The following is a 26,962-nucleotide window of genomic DNA, read 5'->3' as shown; positions in this document are numbered from 1 at the left end:
CATTGCATAAATCTAAGGTGCACCTTACATAGTGCACCTTTCGGTGTGCCTTACATGCTTAATACTGTACCTCTGCATCAGAAATGCCACATGAAGTTCTGGTTATCTGGCATCAAAAAGATGTGATAGAAATGAGGGAAAAAAAACGTGAGAAGGATGCCTGGTGTTTGAAAATGGGTGTCTGTGCTAAAACAGATTAAACAGACTAGCAGTCTTCAGCTTGGAAAAGAGATAGGTGGAGAGAGAGGTGGTGGTCGTTAAATTAAATTATAAATGACATGAAAGAAGTGAATGATGTGAATACAGTCATCAATGCAGAAAGTTTCTGGACTCTGAAGTCAGAAAATGAATGAGTGAACAAAGGGAACTTCATGTGTTCCATTTCTCATCTGGTTGTAAACAAAACTGGACAGGGAGGTGGTGGTCCCTGATGTGGTGCAGCCATTCCTATGTTCTAAGAGTTTTCTGAACAGGAAAAGAATTGCAAATCTCATATTGATCATCATTGAAACGAGTAAAAACATACCAACGTCAAATAATGGTTCTAATAATTCTTATTAAAAATAATAAAATTGTAAATTAAAAATGGGTGGGTTGAACTGTTAGGTTATTAACTAAGATAACTGTAGACCATGAGGCTACTTTTGTTGCAATGTTAAGAAAAGTAAAATTTAATTTGTTTATTTAATAACCACAAATGAAAATAATAAAAAGTACAAGATGACTAAATCACAACCATAATATCCCTCTACCTTAATCCAATTTATTTAAACTAACTTTTCTAACAAGATAAATTACTATTAAAACCTGATTGATGTACGAAGAATGTGTATACACTGCTATCCGTGTTAGAGTTCACTTATCACAACAAACATGGGTAAAAATGATTAGGTACAAATCTTACAAAATCAGATCAAGTTGATGATTAATACATGAATCATCAACATTTTCAAGAGCTACTGTGTCCCTGGAATCACTGTCCCTGGAAGCGTTCAAGAAACATGTACATGAGGCAATCAGTGATATGGTTTAGTAGTGGTCTTGGCAGTCCTGGTGTAATGGTTGGACTTGATGATCTTAAAGGTCTTTTCCGACCTAGCTGATTCGGTGGTTCTATTCTTCTACTGTTTCAGAATTTTTGATTTTTTTTCCCTAAGTTTAAGGTTTTATTTGTAAGTAAGCCCAGTAAAAGTCTAATGGTCATGAAGGAGACGGTGATACTCAAGAGTGCTGCTTAATTCCCCTGTTATTGCCATAAATAATAGTGATGTAACACATCTTAGCAAAATGAATTACAGATTTAGACTCTTTATTGCCGAGTCCCTCAGTTTCAATGAAATTATAAAGTCATAAAAATCAAGTTATGAGCTTTCTTCCTTCCCAAAATGCAAATACAAATTACAGATTAAAAAAGGCATTTAGTCATTCTACTATATAATGTACTTTATCAGAAAAAAAAAAATCCCATAACATGGAGGATGCTCATCAGATGTGACTTTTACTGATATAAATGAAGAAAGGAGATTTATCCATGGTCAGATACTGTGTGAGTTCAGTGGTAAAATGACAGACTAATTTGAAATTGCACTGCTATAAACTTGCAAGTCTCAAATACCATGTATGTGTAAAGAAATATTGTATGGTGGCTCAAGGTTGTAATAGTAGTAGTGATTCCACAATTAACTGAAATAGTATCAGAAACCTCAAGACCATATGTTAAAATAATGGTAGGAATAGGGAACATAATGCATATAAAGGGGTAATGCAAATTCAGGTTTTATAACCACAGATAAAAATACTAAAAATTGTAAGATGATTAAATCGCAACTGAAATAACCCTTTACCTTAATCCAATGTAGTTAAACTAAATCTTCTAGCAGTATAATTTACTGTTAAAAACTTACTGATGTACAAACCATGTAAATATGCTGATATCCACATCAGAGTTCAGTTACCAGAGCAAACATAGATAAAATGTTTAGTACAGTTCTTACAAATCAGAGTAAGTTGGCGATCATTACAGCCATATAAATTTGAGTGTAGTGTCAGTGAGGGCATAATTATAAGAGCACAAAGTAAATTGTGAATAATTTCTACATATGCATTGTCTTTCCCATCAAAAATCCTCACATATTTCTATATTCAGAAATTGCAAAATCCATGAATTGAAGACATAAAAATAGGGATCTTATATAGGGAATTAACACTATTAATATGGTGGTTTGAGGTTTGGAGGTTTGAGGTTCGTCTTTTTTCTTCTGGTGGTATGCATCAAATTCAGGCAGATCTTCATGTTTAGGAGCACTCCTAGGAAGATCACAAAGCGAAGATGATGCTGTGCAGAAATGAGGTACATCAACAGAGGTCTTAGAGCTTATTGTCTGTAAAGAGCAGGTACTAGAAATTGACACCCAGCTGAAGGTGTATTCTGGTTCTTCCCACAGATAGCAAGGAGAGTCATGCTGCTTTCTAGGTTCCGGGCTGTACATGCACTATAGACCAGCTGCTGTAGTTCTTTTGTCCTTTATTAGCATGCCATTTTCAATTTCCACTTTTACTGAAATGCTGGGTGTTAAACTCTTAGCTGCTGAGAGAATACATATCCTGATCAGTCCTCCTACTCCATCTGACACATAGGCAGGAGAAAGAACAGTTAATTCACATCCAATCACAAATAAGAAACAGTTTTAGCCCTGAAATTTTAAAAGCTTCTGGATTTTACTCTCTGCCAGTACGTACCAGTTCATGAGGGGGAGAAGGATTGCTGGAAACAACTAGAGAGGCGTCAATGGGTAGAAGTTAATGATCTGTTTAGACATTTTCATCCAAATGATCTGGCTTTACATACCCTGATCATACTCCTTGCTCCTACACATCAGTGAAAGCTATCAGATAGCAATAGCTTACAGTGCTCAAGCCCTATGAGTCTAACCTAATAATTCCATGTATGGAACAGTGTGTGTGTTACATGAATACATAGAAGAATATTCAGGTTTGGACTGCTTGAGGGAGTTAGGGTAGGTGAGTGAAGAAGGTACAGAGTTTATTCCTGGTCCATCCATTAAGCATGTCTTAATTATGTCTTCTTTAGCTAAAGAAAGAAACATTTAATACAGTGCTACAACTGAACTGATACATAAGATGCTTCAAGTATGTTAAAGAATATATAGCAAACATGTAACAGCACTTGTGTTCCACTAGATGACGGAAAGAAGACTGCCCCGGTGTGTGTATTTGGAGAATTGAACAGAGCGCACACTCAAGGCATACTTTTGTTTGCAATAGGGATGTTAAAGTTTCATTTCAGCAGAGTCTATTTTGCCTGCTTCAGGCAAAAACTGGAATCCTGGCTTAATCCCAGGAACTTGAAAAGAATCTGATGCCTATGCAAACATACATAATGGCAGTCTTAATCATTAGGAATTATGTTATTTTTCAGTTTCTCCAGTAATGTTTCATAATGAATCAAAATGAGCTTAGACGGTTTGCTAGTAGCTTGAATACTAATTAAATTGAGACCTTCAGCAGTTTGTGACCAATTCTAATGCTTCTAATTTCTGTTTGTTTATATTTCTGTTTATCAGTGAGGCTTGTGTTGTAGAAAACCCCAGCATAACAGGGGAATCTTAATTTCTCACTCTTTCTTTCTTTTTTTCTTTTTAACAAGTCAAGCTTCCAAATCTACAGTAAACTCTTCCTGCTCAGACATCAGTGCAACTCAGGCTATGTCAGCAGGGTTTTCATCTCCCTGAAATAGAGATTCAGAATATTAAACACTTTGGAGTGGGATTTACAAGGATTTTACCTGCCTAGTTGCCCCATCATTTTCTCACTTTTTCAGTTTTGCTTCAATGGATAGAAAATGAGATTCTTTGCAATAGAAAACGGAATTTAGCAACAGCAAAACAACAATCTAATTGGGGAAGGAAAAATGTGAGAAACATCCGGAAGTATCTATTGTTTGCCCATCTGTTTTTTTGCTAACCATACAGCAATGAATAAAGCATTGGCTAGTATTCTATCTTGAAGTCTGGTTTTGCTAGTTGAAATTTTCTGCTCACTTAATAGGGGCTGAGTTTCATCCTTATTCTTCTCAAAGAGGATGTCATTTCATGTCTATGCATCCCTTTTTTGGTAGAATTAGATGCTTAGGAACACATGTAAAATGAAGCAGAACTCATGAGCTTAATCGTGCCATTGCTGTTTTAACCATTATGACTGATGAACGGGGCAAGGTCCAGAGTTGGTTCCCTACTTGGAGCTTGGAGGAGGCAGCTGTTAAAGTAAGGGGAGCGACCCAGCAGTTCTGTGCACTAGTGGGCTGGTGTGTAAAGAGACAGCATTTGGAGGAAGCAAGCACAAGACAATTTTATAACACTAATTCTAATTTCCCTGAATGATAGAGAGAACTATATATGTAAAATAAAATTGGTACTCCAGCTCCCACAACTAACAACTATAACTAAGAGAAGAGCACTCTAATTTTAAGTCATTATTCTTTTAAGGAATCTCCGAGAAATCTGCTTTTCCTTTGCCTGTCCCTACGACATAGAGAGAACAAATGTGTCCAGTACTTATTCTTGGTTCTGGTTGGTTTCAGCCACAGGTACAGTAACTCTTTCTGCTGAATTTTAGAGCATTATTAGAAAGTACCAAAAATCAGAAACCATGGCTGCATCTCTGGGATTCAACATAGTTTATGAACAAAAGTGAATGAAACGGGAAAAGTTGGAAGGAGAAAGGTTTGTGTTCATAAGGCAGATTCTTTTCTCAGATTTTTCAGTCTCTTTCTATAAAATCTCTTAAATGATTTTGCTTGTATTCTTGTATCAAAAGATGTTAATAAGCACAAAATGCTGTAAAGAAAAGCATGGCTTTACTTTCTCCAAAATCTCCACAACCAGTCTAACATCTCTTTTGTTATAACTGATTTTCAAGTTTGTTTAAAATGTTTCACAAGCCATAGCCTATTGAAATGAATCATGTAGTTTTCAGGGTGCTCTGGGAATAAAAGGTTCCTGTACAATTTAGGTGTAAAAATACTATTAAAATGTTAGCAGTAGAATAACTCTCCCTAAACATGTTGAAAATGAAGTTTGATTTTTTGATTTGAAAGAGCAGTTCAACTCACCATCAATTACACTCAGAGCTCATTATGTTTTTGCTGCTATAATTATCAGTCCTTTTATGTCTCAGGCCTTTCTTGTAGTTCTTTGGAAGAATATTTTGGTTTTGATGCACAGCTGCTTGTTTCACACAGGTTCTATACCTCAAAAAAAGAATATCTTATATCAAAATGCTGTTGTCAGCTATGAAAAGCAATCACAGCCACCATTTCTTTATGTTTCCTCAAAATGCACATATGAGACATTTCAAAGTGCTGTATCAGAGTGTTTCACAACATTTACTTTGTTCTCTTTAAGCAACCCTCTCACCTGGTGCTTTCGATGTGTCATGGATCCCATTCACATTGTTGCTTCTTTAAAGAATAATAATCTGAAGTTCTTACATGTGTGGTATTCTACTCAAGTAATCCTATCTGTATTGCTGTTGGCATATGAAAAGGTGGTATAATTTGAAGTCAGATTCTGAGAACTGGGAATTAAAAGCAGAGACTTTCTCTAGTACATCCCTCATTTCTGTGTGTGAGTGTATAGACTAAACAAATGGGGTTTGTTTAATATTTTCCTTCACATGTCAGCATTTCAAGCATATTTGCTGTAATAGCTGATTGTGAAGCTTGTCTCATTTAAAAAAAAAATCACCAGTCCATAAAAAAAGCATTATGCCAGAATAGCCAATTTGAAATGATAAATATTATCCTTCATGACATTCTAATGCATGGGCTTGGCCACTGGAGATGCACCAGTGCAAGGGCTGATCTTTCCCACCAGGCTGCACATACTTCCTTGCATACTTACTGTTAAACTGTTCAGTGTTAAGCCTCTGATGAGGCTTAACCTCTGAGGGGCTCAGTCACAAGAGTATTTATTTAAAGGGTCAGCTACTATAGTTCTTCATGTTCAATGAAAAACCAAAGCATTTGTTTTGCTTGGCCAAGTTTTGTTTCCACCTTATTTCAGGAAAAGGCAAGTCAACTTCATTCTCTCCATCTGTTCTGTAAAGTGACAGGCATCTCTTCTGGCAAAAAAGTCTTGCCAGTAATTTGTCTGACTATCACCAGACAGGTAGATAAAGCTTGAAAAGCAGATGTTTCAAAGAACAAATTTAAGCAACACTAAACATCGTGATATTTAACTGTGCTTCTTAGCTGCCACAGATTTTCTTTAAATAACTAGAAAATAAAATCTGTAAAAAAAGCAGTGCTTAGAAGAAAACTTTCCAAGTTTTCACATACGCCATTTTCTTCTGTGTTACCATAAATATGTTAACAGTATAATATAGCTAATTAGTCAATTAACTATAAATTCCTGTCATAAGATGCTAAAATGGAATTGTTTAAACTCAGTAGTCATGAACTTAAGTGAATAATATGCCTTATTTACTAACTGTAAATGATCTTAAAAACATGTTCAAATTAAATGCTGTGTCAAAAGTGCACACCTCTGAAGAAATTCTAGGTGGATAGAGAGATTTTGACTGTCTCTATTCTGTTGAGCATACAGTTGAGAATCAAACTAATCATTACAGGAAGTAAGAGAGCATCTGTTAGTGACGCCATGTCTGTCATATATGATGTATTCAAGTACAGCATTCCAGTTCATTCATAGATGAAGTGTTGTTGAGGAACTACCCAGCTGAAAGTAGTTTGTATATTGTTAGGAGTTCTGGAACATTCTGCTCATGCCCAAGCCCAGATCTTACCATTGCTGGTGGCATACACTTGCTCATGAATGAAAGGGAGATGGGACAAGAAACGTGCCACTGCAGCCAGTGTTATTTGCCCAGGAGGAATTTGCCTTTCTAGGGACACCTAGTCAACAGAGAACAAGACCAGAGAAGAGGCAATCTGATACTGAGTGCATGATGTTAGGCAGTCAGTTATAGAACAGGAGGTCAGTGGTGAATTTGGCATTTCAGGCAGTTCTTTGGGTACAATAACTCATGTGTTCACTCTACCTATGCTCCAAGCCAGTTTCATGCATAAGTGGTGTTTTCTTAAACTAAGGTCACAAAACCCTCCCTCTCAGTTAACATGACTGTCAGCTAATGTGGACTGGACTTCATTTCTCTCATAGTGTGAAGAGACAGGCTTCTGTGTCTGAAGGTAGTAATGCTCATGGCCTGTAATTTTGCTGTGGTGATGTCCTTATGATTTTCAGGGGGCTCACCCTCTCTCATGCATGCCAGAATTGTATTTATTTTAATATTCCTTGTTAATCTCCACAACCCTCTTGAGACAAAATGATTCTGCCTCTCTTTATGTTGCATCTTGAATAAAATGGTCTGTGGCTAGTACAATTTGATTTTAATTCAGTGTTTTCAAGTGTGTATTTAACATTCTTGTGATAAAACAAATCAGTTGGGCCCTCAGGCAACTTAGGCTAGTGCTACCTACTTTGTGAATTTAAAACAACTTTATGGGGCAGGCAGGTACATAGATGATCAGCTCAGGCAAAACAGTGCTGCCGCTAGGTATGCACAATGCGCAATACAGCATGCTAGTTGTCCAAGGATGTGTTCATCAGAAACACATTTGTCTCACTGTCCTTTAAACGGCTTAAGCTACACTTTTGTGAGCACACTTTATGACTTGGTTGCTCCAATTTGACCTAAGATGTATTAAAGATATTTAAATGTGCATTTGGTTTTCATCCTGACTATACAGTAACATTGAACAGAAAAAAATTGCAAGAGGTCTCATGGAACCGACTTTTGAGACAAGGAAAACTTCTTCATTTCCAAAGCAATAGCAGGAAGTAACAACAACACATTAGCAAGACAGCAACAGGATTTATGCAGATGCTTGTAGCACTGGGGAAGTTGTTTTGAATGACAGTTTTTATGAAGCTGTAGGATAACCTTTTGTGAAAAACCAACAGAGAAGGATGGTGCTAATTCTGTGGAAGGTAGGAGACCCAGAAAATTGTGTGGACACACACTCCTCAGTACAGATGGGATACTATAGCATTAGCAGGTTTGCTGAGAAATTTTCCTCCTCTTGGAAGTCACATTACCGAAGAGGAAGGGAGTGGAGGGAGCAGGAGGAAAAGAGAGATGGCTGATGCACTCCAAACTGTTTTCCCACAGAACTCGGTGGTGGCAGGATTTTATCTCCCCAGCTTTGTGGAGAATGTTTGGACCATATATTTACTTGTCAGATTGTTAGGTGAGGGTTTCCATGTGGTAGTCCTGTCAGAGCCCCTGCCATGTTTGGGGCCTACAGTGTACTTTGAAAGATGCATTCTCACTGTTATTACATGGAGATAAGCTGCAGAGTTATTTTTATCTATGAAATGTTTTGTGCATTGAATATCAAGTCCAACAGGCAGAGAAGCAATTTCTGTGGTTGCTGGTTCTTACTCCCTGCTATTACAGAGAAACACTCCCATCCAGAGTTTTACTAGCGTGGCAACTTCTCTAGTGAGTACAGAGATACAAGTGATTTCAAATGAGTTGACCTTGCTATAAATAAACATAGCTATACCTGAGAAAAACAGAATTACACTGGTTTTGTCAAGATGGCCAGAAAACTTCAGTCCTCAGACTGAAAATACTGTAATTGCCAAAGAATGCTGAAATGTCAGCTCATTTCTTTGCAAATCTAACCTCTCAGTAATTGTAAACATAATTTGATAGAAACTCCATTGGAACAATTTGCTGATCTTTGACATTCCTATTATGTATAATGCTTTGTAAAACATTATCTGAAGTAATCTACTATGGAATTATTTTTTCAGAATGGCCGCTGTGACCCTGTTTTTGAGATACAGGAAAAAAAGTATTTCAAGGAAAAAAAAAATACTAAAAGAAGACAAGGCCCTTTGTATCAGAGTTTTCCTCTGCCAACATACAGCTGCCTTCTGCGATATAATTTCTAAGGTTTTATGTGAACTCCTGCTCCCTGATTTAAGTGTGTCCATTACTAAAAGGCAGGAGAAAAGTAATTGGAGAGCCTGCTGAATTTTTGACAGTATGGATATAACAGCGCTGGCAGCAATGTAGGACAACACGGAAAGAACAGTACATCTTAATAGTAGGATCTTAGCATCCATCTGCTGGATGCTTGTTCATTATTGACTGTTAATTTTAAGATGGAGAAGTATGGAAAACCTCTTTTTTCCTATGTATTCTTTGTTTCAGTGGCTTGCAACCCATTGCTTTGAATTGTAGAATAATATAAGTTGTAAATGACCTCTGGAGATCGTCTGGTCCAAGCTCAGTTTAGAGCAGTGCCACCATGTGTCAAGTTGCTCAGGGCTTCCTTCGAGTGAGTTTTACATATGTCCAAGGAAGAAGAACCCATAGCATATCTCTGGATAACCTGATCCACTGTTTGACCCTCTTTGTGGTGAACAAGAATTTCTTAATATCTAGTTTGAATTGCCAGTGTTCCAGCTCATGTCCAATGACTCTTGTCTCTACTCACCTTTAATATGAGTTTGGCTCAATCATCTCTTCTCCTTGCCATGAAGTAGCTAAAGATGGCAGTAATGATTCCTCCCTTAGCTTTCTGTTAAGACTGAAAAAAAAAAGTCATTCTGTCAGCATCTTCACATACATTCTGTGCTCCAGCCCCCAGTCACATTGTTGACTCTTACAGTCTGTGTGTGCAGGCAGCCACTAACTAGCTGGCCTCTGCAGGGTATGAATTTGCTGCTCTCTTTTATAAAGTACATGAAATATATCATATTATGGCTTATATTTGCAGAGCTATGGAAACTTTTGAAACTATACTGGCTTATAGTACTGTGAAGATTTAACCATTTATACACTATGGCAGCAAAGGTACAAATGTCTCTTGAAGTATCTAACACGTTCATGTGCTTGAACAGTTACAAAAGTTTTTAAGAGAAATCACTGTACCTGTACACACTAAACCAGTAACATTTTATGGGTCTTTTTGCATGATTGTTGTGATTGCTTTTGTTGCTCAGCTGTCATGAAAATGGTAGGATTACCTTGTAGTACTGTTCATTGAAACCTTGACAGCTACATGCAGGTTTGCTTGCTTCATGTATTTTTGAAGTTCCAAACTGTATTGTTTATTTTGACTAGCATACAGATAAAGGACCTAACCTTTAAATGCTCCTCTGAGATTTTTGGAAGTTAGTGTCACTAAATATGAAAAAGTTTTAATCATAATTCTCTAAGTTTAGTTGTAATGCATAAGTTATTAGCACTTATGGGAAAGTAGACATTACTGGGATGAAATGAAGACTGAAGCCAGGAGATTATAGCTGTTCATTTTTTTAAATAGTAATTCATTGCTACCTTTTTGTATCAGCTGACATATATTTTCAGTGAACAACTTTTCATGTTAAATTCAAGGTTTTTTATGAACTCAAGGATCCACGTTGCCCTGTTTAACAATGTTTAACAACATCCCTAACACTTTTCTGTTTGTTTCCATAATCTGGAAGTAGATTCTCCTGTTTATTTTTATCTTCATCAATTACCTGGTGTGAATTACTTCTAGTAATGTAGCTTTGTAAGGCTAGCATGTTCAGTCTCATCTCTTGGGAAGAAAAGCATCCAGCTATTAATTTCTTCATTATGCAAACCCATAATAGTAGATGGCGAATTTCCTTTTATCCAAAGAACAAAATATATATCCAACGAGAGCTTAGTAAAAATTAAACCTGCAAAAGTCCATTTCAAATGTTTTAAATACTATTATGTGCAACATTGTTTGTGAGGACAAGTGAAATACCTGCCTTAACCCAGCTGTCGTGGTACTCGAAATCATTGTTCTGTGAGTCATTCCATGAGTTAAGATCATTCGTTGTTCATAAGTCTTAATTTATTTTAGAGGAATTGAGGCACAGATAAAGAAAACAGTTTACCAGAGCACACACCTTATTGCATGGCAAGAATTTAAACCTTATTTTCCATGCTTATCCGTGGAAAATCTAACCTTCCTGTCAGGGGGTGTCACCAGCATGGAATTCTGGAGGGACACCTTACCAACCTCTAGGCCTTGCATATTGCTGTGATCAGAATAATTCGTTGCTAGGCAGAGCAAGCATACATTTTTGTGATTTAGCTGGACTGCAAGGTGTGAAAAAAAAACCCTTTCTACCTGAAGTACTGAAATAGATTTTGCAGGAACAGGCCACATGCTGCCTCCTTGGCCCAGGTGACAAGAGCAGTGCTTTGATGAGAGGCTGGTACCAGCAAGGGGGACTTTCCGATTATTCACTGCCCAGCGCTGCAGGCTCACCGCTGGTTCTGGCACCAGATCCAGACATGCTGGTGTCAGAGAGAAGCTGTCACAATGGACTCTTGAATTCATGAATCTCACCTTCACAGGAGGAGGAGCAGCTTGTTCAAGTTTTCCAGAGGGCAAGGAAAGCTAAAACCAGTGCTTTTCACAACTAAAGGAATCCTAGCTCCTTCTTTAGTTTATCTGAGTCTCTTTTAGTAGGCAGTGGGTGTCTTGTAAACTGAAGCGGGAATCTAACACTCCAGTTCCAACTCAACAAAAGCATTTAATCTTGTTTTAAATCCCATTTGTTGCTTACTTACTTGTTTTACTGAATTAAGGTCTGCAACACCAGAAAGCTTGAAATACCCACATTTGGCTTCATAAGCTTTCAGAAAGAATCTCTGTTTTTCAGTTGAATGTAATGTCTGCTAGCTTCATTTTGGGAATAATATTTTGTAGGTGATTGTGAGATAGTTGTAACTAAGATTTTGCTAACACAAGCTTCTGTTGTAATGACCAGAATCAATTTATTGGAGTGCATCTTTATTTTTAATCAGTTTAAGCATGCAGGATACTTCAGAGAGTAACATTGTGTCTCTTGGTTGGCTATAATGTAAAGGGAACAGACTTACGAGGAAGGAAGGAAGGGAAGAAGACATAAAACTTGCCTAGCAGTGGCATTTTGAAGAGTCGTATTAATTCCAGCTTTGTTTGGAATGCTGTTCTCTGCTTTCATGTTTTGTGTTCATGCTTTCCTAAAAGAGAGGACTAAGGTTTTAGAGGCCTTTTAAGAGGAAATGTCTTTTAATGAGCCACTTCAGTTAAGTGAGAGTGGATGCCAAGTGATGTAGGCTAATGAGACAATTTAGGGTGAAGGGATTACATGGAAAATCTCATGCGGTTAAAACTGAATAAGAACTGAATAGGGGAAGAAAGGGAAAGTTGCTTGTTGGAGTGATGAAATAGGAGATGAGCAGAATATTTCTAGAGAAAAAAATTGCCATGAGATGTTTTTTTAAGCTCATGAGCACTTCCAAAAACATTTTCCAGACCAATGGCTAGAAGGAAACCAATTTTAACTGCTATAGTACAAAGATACTGTCCTTTTAAGAGCTGTAGATCAACAAGGGCTTTCTGCTGGGCTTTACAATAAGAATTTAAAGGGCCAAAGCTCTCCTTTCAGGGCAGCACCTTCATTTACATGGAGTGTCCTGGTATATGTTCTAGCCAGAATGAATGTTCAATAACAAGTAAAATTTGATATGGTAGTCCAGAAATGCCCATAGCTTATATTTCTTAAAAAGTAAGCACTGGTATTTTCAATTGTGGATTAATTCTGTTCTTGTTCTGTGAGTTGTAAACCTCAAGGAACTGTATATCATAAGAAAGAACAGCCCTTCTAACCACAACTAGTTGCCCTGTGAATATCCCACTCATGTTTTTTCCACAGCCTTTCTTTCTTACCATAAATTTTTTAAAACACCTTTAGTAATGTAGTAAATTTTGACTCTCCACATGTTGCAGACACCACTGGAAGGAGAGGTATAAAGTGAATGAAGAAATGACAGCATCTTTTTCTGGTTTTCCCTTGAAATTTCTATTGTTTCCTTTTTTGGGTAGCTGGTTGGGATTTTTCTGTAATGAAAGGCCCTGAAACTGAATTTCTCCTCAGAGAGAAGCCTACATTATTTCCGCAGCTAGACTATAATTTGGAACTATTGACATATGTTGTAGGACTTTTCTAATTTTTCAAGTTATTCTTAAGAACTGCTCCAGCACACCACTTATTCCCCAGTGTTAGACTTTTTACAGCTTTCCAGCATCAGGAACAGGCTCAGGATGCTATTAAATTGGGTTTACCATCTTCAAATAGCGTGAGCACAATCGGCATTTAGTAAAATAAACATGGACCCATTATTTCTTAATGCCTTGCTTAACAACTTCAAGATTAGACCATGTCTTCCATACTCCCAGTAGGCAGCACTTAAACAGTGAGTAATATTTCTGTCTGCTGTAGTCGAGTAATCCCAAATGTAAGTAATTTACAGGATGGTATTAGAGACTGTTACAAGAGACATATTGTAATATGTCTCTGAAAATCAGCCTGCTTCTGCACGTTTGATCAACAGCCAGATGGAGGCTTTTATCACATTTATTTAATCTGAAATATACATAGTAATTACAGTGGACCTCTGATTTTTTCAGTCCTCATTGCTGTCTCAAGAGAAGGTAGGAAATGGATCTGTCAGTTGCAAACTGGTGTGGATGTGACCCCCTTGGTAGAATCTGGATGTGTTGCAGCTAGCGGTGCTGACAACAGAGATCATGAGTGCTGCTGAAAATGAATGCATGCCGCTGAGTTAAAAAAAAAAAAAAAAAAATAGGTCCATAAACCAAAAGCTGTGTAGCTTTATTTTTCTATGAATATAAAAAGCCTTAGGAAAGCAAAGATCAACCTTACTCTTAGCAAATCCATTACCAATCAATGGCATTAAGAATAAACCATCTCCTGCTAATAGCAGGATGGTATTTAACTTTAAGGCATCTGAAAACAGCAATCTTAATATTCCCAGAGGAGAATTTGGTTAAGATATTGAATTCTATCAAGCATGTCATTATTAAATGGGGAAAATATTGTCATTTCCATTAGTATAGGGTTGGCATAAAGAATTGATAGCATTCAATTAAACCATGGGCTAAAATTCATACAAATTGTAAGTAGTTTTATTGCTTGGACAGAAACTTCACTAATTGCCACTCTCCCAAAGAATTTATATGAGATTTTATGCCCTAATTAAAACAGCTATAAAAAAGCCTCACATATTAACAGGGGTCCTCACCTTCCTATCAATAATGTACTCTTCTGTTACTCTGTGCATTACATCAGACTATCTCTGCTAATGTCTCTCCCATCTCTGTTTCTGAGATGAGCTGGGTCAGTCAACAGCCACTTTTGGATGGGTTATCCTAACCACAAGTATGCCTGGCTAATCTTCTAGAAATATATTGACAGACAAAATATGCTATTAGCTGCCAAAGAGGAAATTCTGTTCCAATTACTCATAGTGAGAAGTCCCATGACAGATTAAATTGCTATTCAGCATGAATGAGGTGTCAGATTCTAGCTGTAAGCGGCTGGTTTACTGGGGTGTTTTGATGTCATTATAGGTTTATAATTATTCTAATCTGATTTGGTGAGAAAAAATTAGTATGACAAGCATAAAGAATATATTTGAACAATAGGCTTTCTTCCACCACAGAGTAAGTTTTAATTAGAGCTGATCTTCAATTAAATTAAGGCTGCCCTTCTCAGTTTTAAAACTCTCATGAACATTCTCAGTACAGTGTATCTTGTGCAACTGCTACTGCAGTAACAGTGAATCTGTTGCTGCTCCTTCTCATCCTTATAGAATCACACATGTTCTTGGCTAACTTTATGTCTGTGGCTCTGTGTCGTGGTTTAACCCACAGCCAGACAGCTTGTTACCCACTCCCCCCCTTTCTTCCCCTCCCCCTACTCCTGGGGGAACGGAGAGGAGAATCAAAAAAGAAATGCAACTCCCACGGGTTGAGATAAGAACAGTTTAGTAACTAAGGTATAACACAAATCACTACTGCTACTGCCAATAATAGTAATGATAAAGGAAATAACAAGGGAAGAGAATACAACACCCCATCACCAGGTGACCGATAACTTGTCCGCCCCAGCCCGATCAAGCACCAACCCATACCTCCTCCAACCCTGCAGTCCACCTAGCCCTTCCGGGTAACTCCCAGTTACCTCCTGGGCATGACGTGCTGTGGTATGGAATACCTCTTTGGTCAGTTTGGGTCAGGTGTCCTGTCTCTGCTTCCTCCCAGCTTCCCTCCTCCCTGGCAGAGCATGAGGCCCACAAAGTCCTTGGCCAAACCAAAACATCATTGTTTTTCAGCTCTGTTCCCAGCTGAAAGTCAAAACACATCACTGCACCAGCTACCAAGAAAGAGATAAATGACTGCCACTGCTAAACCCAGGACATTATCCACCCCTTATTCCATACCATTCACGTCATGCTCAGATCCCACATTTTCAATATACCATCACTCTTATCTAAGTGCACTCTCATCGTAGTGCATGGACCAGTCCCTATAAAGCTGCTGAGTCCATCTGGTCCATGATGTCAGGCTCCACCTCTTGTAACAGTCTTTCAGCGCACGAGAGACTGTGCGCAGTGTTCACACCTGTGAATAACCTGGGCGACAGTGTCCATTGTTAGGTCCACCCCTCGATCATGAGTCCATCTCCATGTTGCATCTCTGTTCTGTTGGCCTTAAGGGTCATGGGCCCACCAGGCTCAAAATAATTCACTGTCCTTCCATCTCCAATGTTTCCAAAGCACTGGAGGGGCCCAGTGGACTAGATACTTACCCATACTGTCCCACATGCCCTGCCACTCATGGCTGTCCAGCCTTGGGGGAAACCTCTTGGTCCTCCTATATTGTTGTCTAACCCCAGACAAGACCCAAACCTGACTCTGCTTAAATTTCAAGATCAGACAAAATTGTGGTGGGTAAAACACACTCTGTGTGTGTGTGCCAACATGCTGATCCCCATCACAATCAGCAGGCAGGTCCCAAGGGTACCCAAAGGCCATCCAAAACCTTCAGAACTCTCAAGCGATGCTGCTGTACTTGTCACTGGGGCTGGTGTAGCTGCTGTGCTTGCCGGATCTCCCACCACCAGCTTCTCTTTTCCTGAGTCCAGCTCTTCCTCCTCTGCCTTGCTGGGAAATCCTGCGGGGTCTCCTGCGTCCTCCTGGGGCTCGGCGGGCGGCTTCCGGGGAATGCTCTCGGCCTTCGGGGGGCTGGGCTCGGCCGCGGGGCTCGGCTCCTCCGCCGCCTTCTCCCGCTGCTCGGCCTCCCCGACCTCCTCCACCGGCAGCCGCTCCCTGCCGGCCTCCGGTCCCGCTCCCGCTTGGCGCCCGGGGCCGCTCTCCCGGGCCGCTTCAGCAGCCGCCGGCTCCCGGGGCCGCCCCCCCTCGGCTCCCCAGAGCCTCACGCAGACGGAGGCGAGGGCGAGGGCCAGGACGGTGAGGAGCAGCCGGACGGCCAGGGACCAGTCCACGGCCACGTCCGTCCCGCCTTGCTGCTGGAGCCCGCCCTTATTACAAGTCATTGCCATAAAGTACAGTGAGACAGGAACCTTAGCCCAAGCCCCACACTTGATAAACACTAACACAGCAAATACCGGCTCTAAGAAAGTTACAACATTCTGAAGCTGTGAGATCAAGAGGAACAACTCTGAGAGCCAATAAATCAGCATTGTGACGGTCAGATCTGTCGTTATCTCAACCCCTCGTGCCCCACGTTGGGCGCCAAAAAGAACTGTCGTGGTTTAACCCACAGCCAGACAGCTTGTTACCCACTCCCCCCCTTCTTGCCCTCCCCCTACTCCTGGGGGAACGGAGAGGAGAATCAAAAAGAAATGCAACTCCCACGGGTTGAGATAAGAACAGTTTAGTAACTAAGGTATAACACAAATCACTACTGCTACCACCAATAATAGTAATGATAAAGGAAATAACAAGGGAAGAGAATACAACACCCCATCACCAGGTGACCGATAACTTGCCCCCCCCAGCCTGATCAAGCACCAACCCATACCTCCTCCAACCCTGCAGTCCACCCAGTCCTTCCGGCTAACTCCCAGTTACATCCTGGGCATGACGTGCTGTGGTATGGAATACCTCTTTGGTCAGTTTGGGTCAGGTGTCCTGTCTCTGCTTCCTCCCGGCTCCCCTCCTCCCTGGCAGAGCATGAGGCCCACAGAGTCCTTGGCCAAACCAAAACATCATTGTTTTTCAGCTCTGTTCCCAGCTGAAAGTCAAAACACAGCACTGCACCAGCTACCAAGAAAGAGATAAATGACTGCCACTGCTAAACCCAGGACACTCTGCTTCACTGGTTAGAAAACCTCCTACCTAGCTTATGCCATCAGGAACATCTTTGTCTCTACACTACACAGAACCTCTCCATTTGTTTCATGCCATTTCTCAGCTAAAAGCATGTCTTTCTTGCACTGCTTATTTGAGGTACTATTTATTATTTGAGCAGTGATACTGATTAGCTCTGTGAGGGAGACTGTATAAAAGATAGCATAAAAACAAACTGGCAAAAAAGTCACAGTGGAAACATTTATACTAATTTCTAGTAGGCTTAAGCTATTGTGACTTCCTTAAGGTTAGCAAAATAACTTCTTAAATGCTTTGACCAGTTACTCTCTTAATGAGTTCATGGTGTGAAGCTGTGGTGATTTCTGGTGCTATGTGAAAGATAAGACTTCCAGAGACCATCTGGGTGCCTGGCCCCAACCCCTGTGACAGCAGGCAGCAGTAGGCGCCTACACTCAGAAAACTCTGCTCAGCACATGCTCGACAGTCCCTTCCCACACAGTCGTGTTCATGTTCTCTCTAGCAAACCGAAGCCTGTAGGAAGTGACCAAAAGCCACAACTATAAGGTACTACAAGGAAGGGAGTGGGAGAGTATACTGACATCTTCAGTCTCTGTGTTAATTAGAGAATGGTTCATTATTTTTTATAGATAATTAACTTCTGATGACAGGAAGAGGAGTTATGAGCACATACACACCTACTCCAGCTGGTGCCTGTCCTTGTTTTGATTAACAAAACCAAGAAGAGCAGGGATTCTTCTATATTTGTTGATGGAAAGTCATCAGAAGAAAGGTGGCACTTATTAAGCGTGTTTTTTCTCACAAAATAGAAAGCAATGCATCTTGATTTTCTGCATAAGGATGGGTTCTTCCTTTTTCTCTTTTTTAACTGTCTAATAGGCTGAAGTGTCCTGACTTCTTTTGTTTCCTGCAATGGAGGCACTGAGCATTCTGGAACTTCACAAGAACACGGAAATTAAAAGGCTGGAAGCAGAGTTAAGGCATCACCTACCTGTTGCTGCAGCCCACAGCTGACTCATTCATGGAAAGAAACTTAACAGGGAAATTCTACAGTCATCTGTGCCAGTTGTCTCTTTCCCTACAGCCTCCTGTAGCCAGAAGTTAGAGCTGGACAGGCTGCAAATATTTCTTCAAACACTGAGTTGACTTAATTATCCTCTACAGAGTAGATGAAGGCAAAAACTTAAAGGTTTTAGTTCTTTTTTCCTAAGACAAAGTCTGAAGCAATTAATGAGTTTATTGATGGACAAAAATATAATGTTGTCAATAAGAAAAGTCTTTTATGTGCTCTAATTAGAACTGTTCCCTTCAGGAAACCCGAGCTTTTAAAGCAGCATTAAGAAAAAAACCAAAACCCTACCCAGCCCAAACCAAAACCCAGAAACATAACTAACAACCCCTGTGTCAATGACACAGGGCACAAAATCTGGAATGAGGCTCTAAGGACCCTGAAAAATGTTGTTAGATCTTTTGTCTTAGCATTGTAGGCATAGAGGTCACTTATTAGCATGGCAAAAATACATCTGCAAAATAAATAGGAATGGATAATGCTTTTATTTACCTTTGACACTGCCACCTACTTACAAACATACATCAGAAGACATTTGGGTTTTTCTCTCTGCTGAAAGTCTCAGATTCATGAGAACAACACAAAGTGTTCAAAAGGATCTGTAGGTTCAGCTGTGAAACATTAATGTGGGACTTTAATCCTTCTGGGATGTGGGTTCTTCTTAATAGGAATGTATATATAATTCAGCACTAAGAAAAAAAAACATAGGCAAACTGGGCAAAATGTGCTACTGCAGTAACACTGGAAGAAAATGTATTAATTCCTTTGAAGATATACAAGTAAACATTTTTTCCTGCCTGTCTTTTCTGTGGCTGATGATGTTCTACTATTAAAATAGCGGTTTATGTATGCTGTATAATAGTACACTGTTTTGTTCTTCTTTGCTTCAGGCACTGAAGGAAAAAGAAGCTTGTCACATTTTAAGTTCAGAATTGGTTAATAACAAAACACATTTTCAACAAATTTCACAACCAGCCCCTTTGGGCAGCTACTTTTTGCAATTTAAATTAAGGTTACAAAACTTTCTTTTGCCCCTTAACAATACTTCCACAAGTTTCATGTACATGTATTTTAGTGGTTAGCAGCATATTACAAAAGGAAATTAAAACTACCTGTTTCAGCACTCTAGGCCAGGCAAGGGAAATTGAACTCTGAGATGCCCAAATTAAGATGCTGAAATGGGTAAATTCTACTTACTGGCATTTATCACAGACAGCACTACTGTCACTTTTCCTAAAGCAAATACCCTGTCAGCTATCAGGGCTTCAGCCCTACCTCCTATCCATACTGTGAGTAAATTCCTCTTTTAGTCTTTTTTTCCTACTGATGTTTGTCAAGTCACTGAGGTGGGGGAGGAGAGGGAGGATCTTGTTTGGTTTGGGTTGGCTTGGGGATTTTTTTCCTTTTTTTCCTTTTTTTTCCAAAAACTTCTAATTGTGGAACAGTTAAAAACTCTATGGAACCTATGGCTAAATCTGGCAAATTATGTTAGTCTAAATACATTTTTAAAACCAAGTTTGTTCCATAAGCTGCAGGAAGAAATCTGTTTTCCAATGAGATTGTTCCTCATGGTTGACTGCCTTTTTAAGTGAATCATACAAATACTACGGTGTAAGCTGCCCCATTATTAGACAAGAAGAAAGACGCAAGAAGAGTGGGTATGGAGGGAAGGAAAAAAGATCAGGTGGGAAGGGCTTCTATGTTATAAATGCCACCTAACCATGTGAAAAGCTTCAAACAGGATCTGTGCCATCTTGGACACCAAAGTACTTGCACTGGAAAGAAACTTCCAATAAGAAATTAATTCTTGGGCATAGATTTTCACTGAGGCTTTTCTCTCTGTTCAGGCTTTACTAAAGGCTTCCTTCCTTTAGGTTGGCTGCCTTCCTTTAGGTTATCTGATACCTAATAAAGGCTGAGCTCCTGCAGCAACCTGTTCTCTCAGGTTAGTTTTAGGAAAACAGTAATATTGAGATCTTTACTGTCTTTTAATATTTGTTGTAATGGATTTATGCTTCCAAAGTAATTCGGACTGGGTGATAGAGCATGATCACACAAGCTATGCCTCCTTAGGAAATTAAGCTGAAATGCAGAGAAATTTCAATGGGCAATGTTTCTAGTTTAACTTACATTCATTGGTAAACTTCTCAAAACCCAAGACTACTTGTTTCCCATAGTGTTTGCAGTTTGCTCTCCTCTGGCTAAGGCGCTTTAAAGTAGTGCAGGTTTAGATGTGTCATGACTTGTGGTTCCTTTCTTGACTTTCTCCACAGTGTTTACAAGCTCCCATCACTCATTTTCTCTCTGCCCTTATCTGCAACAATTCAACAGCCCTTCAAATATGACAGAGCAATTCCTTTAAATATAGTTCTTTTGGGGATCTCCCACCCTAAAATGTCCATTGCTTTACTGATTTTGATCCAGGCCCTTCAAACAGTTGCTTTTGCGGAAGTGTGGAGTACAGGCAAGTAGTACTGAGGATGATAAGAAATCACTGAATATGGAGAAAGAGGTAGGAGTCACTTGAAGAGATTTTTCTGCCACAGAAATTGTAATATGGAGCCATGCCCCAGGATCCCGTGCTGGAGTGGTTCTATTTTGCCTCAGCAATAGATTATTCATGAAATAAGTTTAAGTGACACTAGCCTGGTGGTTTCAGTAACTTGTCTGAGAAACAGGACATCCCTGTTCTTTTTGCAGCCTTAAGGAATGGTAATTTATGAATAATACATCTGCTTAATATGTCTTCACATTGTGAATTTTGTTTAAGCTCCACAGCAAATTAGGACCTCTATTTCTAATTTCTCTTTTAGTATAAACAGTCAAAACAAATTATTATTTTGTATGCCTAAAACCTGGGTACATCTCATGCTTAATGATTTTATAAAAATTTCAGAATCTAAGCCAAAACGACATGTTAGTAAAGGTCTTCAGTAAACGGGGCTACTTAATCATATATTCCCCAAAATATGCCATTTCAGCATACACAAACATGCTTGTTCTCCCTTTACTCGGGAAAGGGTATCTGACCCTTTCCTGCAGCCTGCTCAGTCAAGTCAACTATGCATAAATAAGAAGGAAACTTATGCAGGAAGAAACTGAAATTAGATTAATAATTAAGATATACTTTATGCAAAACCATGAAACACTGTTGCCAAAAATTCTCTGCCTAGCTAGCATGTGAATGCATATAAAAATATTCTACACTGAAACTTTGTGTCAGCAGGTCACAAAAAGCACTTATCAACATATTTAATAGGTCTAGAATTTATCAGGTGTGTTTCATTTCTCCATGAATGATACAGTTGTTTTCCTGATAGTCATTTTAAGAGTGTAATTTCTGTAAGCTTGTGAACAGAGTAACAGCAAAATCCCAGAAGCTGAAAATGGGTACAACCTCAGGATCAGCAATCAGTATTTTGAAGAGGCTTCATAAATTTAGGACAAAAACAAATAAAAGAGAATGAGCTTTTCTGTCATTACCTTGCTCCTAAGATTTCCATAGTCTCATCAAAGGATTAAATAAAGAGAAAAAGAACTGATCTTTGAAGAAGATCTAATGAAAAATATTTGAATGTCAGTGTTTCAGGCTGTGGCTACTGTAAGCTACCTGTGCCATTGCAGTAACAACCAGGCTTTACTTAAAACAGGAACAGAGTAATTTGATTTTTTTTCTAATGGAAACAGATTATATTTATTGCACAGTTGCATACTTAAGATTTGCTGGAGTTCTGTGTGAGGCAGGGTGGGATTTACCTGGTAAAGCCCGTGAAGCTTATAATGGGTATCTAAAAATAGTTGAATACTGTTCTGTTTTTTGGAAAGCAAGCTGTGGAGTGGTCAGTGCCCATGTACACAGTTAGCATTTTCAGGAGCTTTAATGCCCGGAACACTTGGCCAATTATACATGTTAACTGTATAAATACCTAAGATACAAAATGGCATGGTTTTCTAACCCCTTTGTTTCTATTTTTCAGATACTATTCAGGCACATTTTGATATAGTAATTATTTATATGATGATAGATAGCCCCGGATCTATAATTCACTCATGGGGCTTAGGTCATTTCATGCAAGGCAAAAGTATAGTGCATTTCTCTATATGCATAATGTGGAGCATATCTATATTTAATGCTACCATCATTTTTCTACAAGACTATTTCTATGAGGTGCACTTCCAGTTCAGAATATTGTTTATGTTGTACAGAGTCTCATTTTGAGATGAAAGAATGCTTGTTCCCCAAGGAAATATTGGCCACTTTTGAGGTTCCTTCTTTGTTTCCTTTCTTTCCAACTCCTCCTTACTCTCCTTCCTTTCCTTTCTAACAAATAAATTTTTCACTGGTAATATAATGGGAATGTTGTAATGTACAAGTATTTTTATGGACAAACTTTTCTAGTCATACTTATCAATCTAATCTGGCTTTGATGCCAGTGCTAGAAGATTATGGCAGAAACATACTTCCTTTGCTTTCCAGTGAATACATAAATTAAACTTGGAAGTTAAAAGTTTCAACCTATAGCAGCAGTAGAGTCTCATCAATCCACACTGATAGGTGGGAACCTTATATTTATGCTGGCTTTAGGTCATTTCATGTAGTCACATCAGATATGACAGAGGAGGAGTACCTGTATATAGGAAATCACCTGAGGATGAAAGCACAGAGGCATAGTCATCTCAGTGTATTGTGAGGATTTTTATCTCTACTGTTTATTAAAGCTCACCAAGGAAATAGGTTGTAAATACGGGTGTAGAGCTAAGGCTGTACACTGCAATCAGCTTTTCAAAAAACATCTCTAGATAAAATGTTGTGCTAACCCTTCTATGGATTATCCCTTTCATTCTTTAATTTTACTGCTAGTATACTATCAGAAGTTAGCTTTCAGTGGGAAAACGTGTTCATGCTGCTTCTGGCCCAGTGTTAGGAAAGAGCATCTCCTGTAGGTCTCATGCAGCACGTGGGGACATGGATGTTCCTCAGTGCCCAAATGGGTGCTACCTTTTGCTGCAGGGGGTAGCATGTTTACAGCAACGTTGCTGCACAGGCAGCACACAAGGAGGAATTTGCTATAGAGTTCATGGAGGCTGACAATCCTGCAGCAAGCTGTCACCTTCCATTTTCTCAAGCAAGCAATCACCTCCTCCTTACTCCTTCCAGAAAGCAGAGCTTCTGAAAGGCTCTTGCTTTGGGGAGGCAAGACATCAACTGTCTTACTTTTCTCAGTGAGGCTGCTGGCACTCAGAACTCAGGGTCATTTTTAATAATCAAAATAGAGCTGATGTCCCCTTGGACTGATTCTGTGTAGTCAGGGTAGTACCACAAACAGTAGCACTATACCAGGAGGTTCATGGAGGCAGAGGAGAGTGCACACACAACTGATTTTATAAGACTTTATAAGGTGTTTCTAGCTTTTTTTGAGGCCAGTAACTACTATTTGCCATCATGTCCACAGAAGTGTTATGGCAGCTTCCCCAAAGTCCTCTTAGCAGCCAAAAGAGAAAGATTTGGGAGCTCAGGAATCCAGCAATAAGTGACAAAGCCATGCCTGATGGATTCACTGTTAAGAGCAGAACTGTATCTGTAACAGTGGCCATACCCTTTGTGCTCCAGCAAACCTGAAAGTGTAATTTCAGCATGAACATGATTCTTTTATTTCATCTATGTAACATTATATTTATCTACACTTTATGTGCATGTAGATACATCTATACATCTTACTGTTAGAGAGTAATGCTGCTCAGCAGAATGCAATTATGGTATGATGGGATCACACCTCCTTGGCATTAACAGAGACCCTTCTATGGTCTTTACAGAGTTGCCCTCTTTTCTGTGTAAATATTTTTCCTGCCTTTCCCTTTTGCAAAGCAAAGAAGTTGTTTGCAGCCTATTTGTAGACTAGAAACAGCTCCTACAAGGGAAATACCCTTGAAGCAGAGAGACTGATTGCAACATACAGTACATGCTAATAACGTCTTCAGAGAATTACTATTACTTTGTAGCAGAGGCATTTTCATTAAAATAGAAATCTTGGCATAATCCTTAGATTGAATTTTTACCTTCTTTTGCGTATTGCAGGTGAGTCAACAGTCACAGGTTGATGGGTCATTGTTCAGAAGCTCCAAAGAATTATTCACTCCTACGCAGTGCCATTTCCCATGATTGTCTATTTGCAACTTTTGTGAAGCACCAGGCAACAGAACAGGCAAATGACCAGCATAGGATCTGGCATTATTCCTTACACTGTGGCTAGAGCTAGTACAATGAGCCTGCTAATACAGTTATATTTATTACAGTTTGCTCACATTGGTGTTAATCAAGTTTTCTTAGCAAATTCAGAAACTGATGCTTGAGACTGAATGATGATCTTTAGGTTGCCTGATACCTTTATCTGACCAAATTCATGCAGACTTAGTCATGTGCAGAGGAACTTGGCACGGCTACACTTTATCTGCCTTTTCATTTCTGGTGCAATAGGATAGGAATGAGAGGAAGAGAATATATAAGGGTTCCCCGCTGAGAATCAATTCTATAAATTATGTATTATGCAGACACTATTCTGCTGATGCTATCTGATCCCCAATTCTCAGTTCCTTGTTTTTCCTTCTATAAATAGCTGTGGCCAGGTTTTCAGTTGTAGAATGATGAGGACAAAGCCAGAAACCTTTCCAATTTAATATCCTCTGCCAAAGAAGAATAAGGTAATATTTTTCATAACTGTGTTGTCCTCAGGGTTTTAACAATCTGGGAATACAAGCAGCACTATGTTGTTGATAAGATACTGGTAGTAAAAGTGGGAATAGCCTTGCTGAATATTAAAGAGGGAAATGCCCTATTTTCAGGATGATCAGTATAAAATTTGCTATTTTGAATTTCCTGACAATTTTTGACTGTGTAGGACAACTTTTTGTTTTTGTTTCTCCTTCTAGATCCAAATGCTTTGGCTGGACAGACCGGACCTGACCATGCTCTTATAGGAGGAATAGTGGCTGTAGTTGTCTTTGTAACACTATGTTCTATAATTCTCCTTGGTCGATACCTGGCAAGACATAAAGGTAGGACAGATTTAGTGGAAGTTCGGTCACTTTTGGAAGCAAGGCATGATTTCACCTGGGAATGCTGTTCCCTTTCTCCTTCCCCCATCTACTAAATGATTTAGGTGAGAAAGTTCAGTTCACAGTCCAGTCACAAGTGAAGTCCTTGTGAATGCTACCGTTTTCCTGTGGAACGGTTAAGGCAAAGGACATATAGTTACATACCCAAGGTCATCTCATATATCAGTGAGTTAGAGAGACTAAAAGGTTAGATTGCCCCTTGGCTTTGGCCCTTAGCTCTAGACAGTTATATGATTTCATGGTTTTAACTAGTATGTTGATTCAGCAGAATATATATATTGAATGAATAAGATTTTCCATTTTAATAAATTGTGCTAATACTTTAGGTATATATTTAAAATGTAATATCAGAAGCTGGTGGTGAGATTTCAGATCAGTGACTCCTTTACCAGTGATCCCACAGAAATAAGGGGTTCTTTCCTGGGCTAAGTTTTGCTGTATTCAGAGATTTCACCTTAAGGGTTCTATTCATTTTCAATCCATCCCACCATTAGCCCATGACACCAAGCTGTGTGGTTTGGTTGATACGCTGGAGGGAAGGGATGCCATCCAGAGGGACCTTGACACACTTGTGAGGTGGGCTGATGCCAATCTCATGAAGTTTAACCATGCCAAGTGCAAGGTTCTACACCTGGGTCGGAGCAATCCCAGGCACAGCTACAGGTTGGGCAGAGAAGAGATTCAGAGCAGCCCTGCAGCGAAGGACTTGGGGGTGAGGTCCCTTCCAACCCTTGGGATTCTGTGATTCTGTGTTGGTTAATGAGAAACTTAGCATGAGCCGGCTTCAGTATGTGCTCGCAGCCCAGAAAGCCAACCCTATCCTGGGCTGCATCAAAAGGAGCGTGACCAGCAGGTCAAAGGAGGTGATCCTGCCCCCTCTACTCTGTTCTCATGACACCTTGCTGGGAGTATTGTGTGCAGTTCTGGTGTCCTCAACATAAAAAGGACATGGATCTGTTGGAACAAGTCCAGAGGAGGGCCACGAGGATGATCAGGGAGCTGGAGCACCTCCCATATGAAGATAGGCTGAGAAAGTTGGGGCTGTTCAGCCTGGAGAAGAGAAGGCTGCCTGGAGACCTCATAGCAGCCTTCCAGTATCTGAAGGGGGCCTACAGGGGTGCTGGAGATGGACTCTTCATTAGGGACTGTAGTGATAGGACAAGGGGTAAGGGGTTAAAACTTAAACAGGAGAAGTTTAGATTGGATATAAGGAGGAAGTTCTTTCCTGTGAGGGTGATGAGGCACTGGAATAGGTTGCCCAGGGAAGTTGCAAATGCTCCATCCCTGGCGGTGTGCAAGGCCAGGTTGGACAGAGCCTTGGGTGACATGGTTCAGTGTGAGGTGTCCCTGCCCATGGCAGGGGGGTTGGAAGTTGATGATCTTAAGATCCTTTCCAACTCTGACTATCCTATGATTAGAGATAATCAGGATGAAGTGACACTGACTTCTGACGAAGCTTCTCTACATTTCTGTTTTGTTCTAGTTATAATTTATTGATAT

The 26,962-nt window shown here is 39.6% G+C and overlaps 1 protein-coding gene across 4 annotated transcripts in view; it reads left to right on the top strand.

Annotated features, from left to right (window-relative positions):
• Positions 1-26,962, top strand: part of CADM2 (cell adhesion molecule 2) — a 640,862-nt gene that overhangs the window by 610,377 nt on the left and 3,523 nt on the right. For all 4 annotated transcript variants that reach the window (XM_061344413.1, XM_061344414.1, XM_061344416.1 and 1 more), the window contains one exon: positions 25,277-25,402. In XM_061344413.1, the coding sequence (XP_061200397.1) occupies positions 25,277-25,402 (126 nt within the window). The remainder of the gene's footprint in view (positions 1-25,276; positions 25,403-26,962) is intronic.

This window comes from Neopsephotus bourkii, unplaced genomic scaffold, assembly GCF_033783945.1.
Source record: "Neopsephotus bourkii isolate Nb327-2 ecotype Australia unplaced genomic scaffold, CSIRO-AGI_Nbou_v1 NB_214, whole genome shotgun sequence".
In the NCBI taxonomy this organism is placed as follows: Eukaryota; Metazoa; Chordata; class Aves; order Psittaciformes; family Psittacidae; genus Neopsephotus; species Neopsephotus bourkii.
The sequence above is the reverse complement of the archived record's forward strand: the minus strand, read 5'-3'. Positions and strand labels throughout refer to the sequence as shown.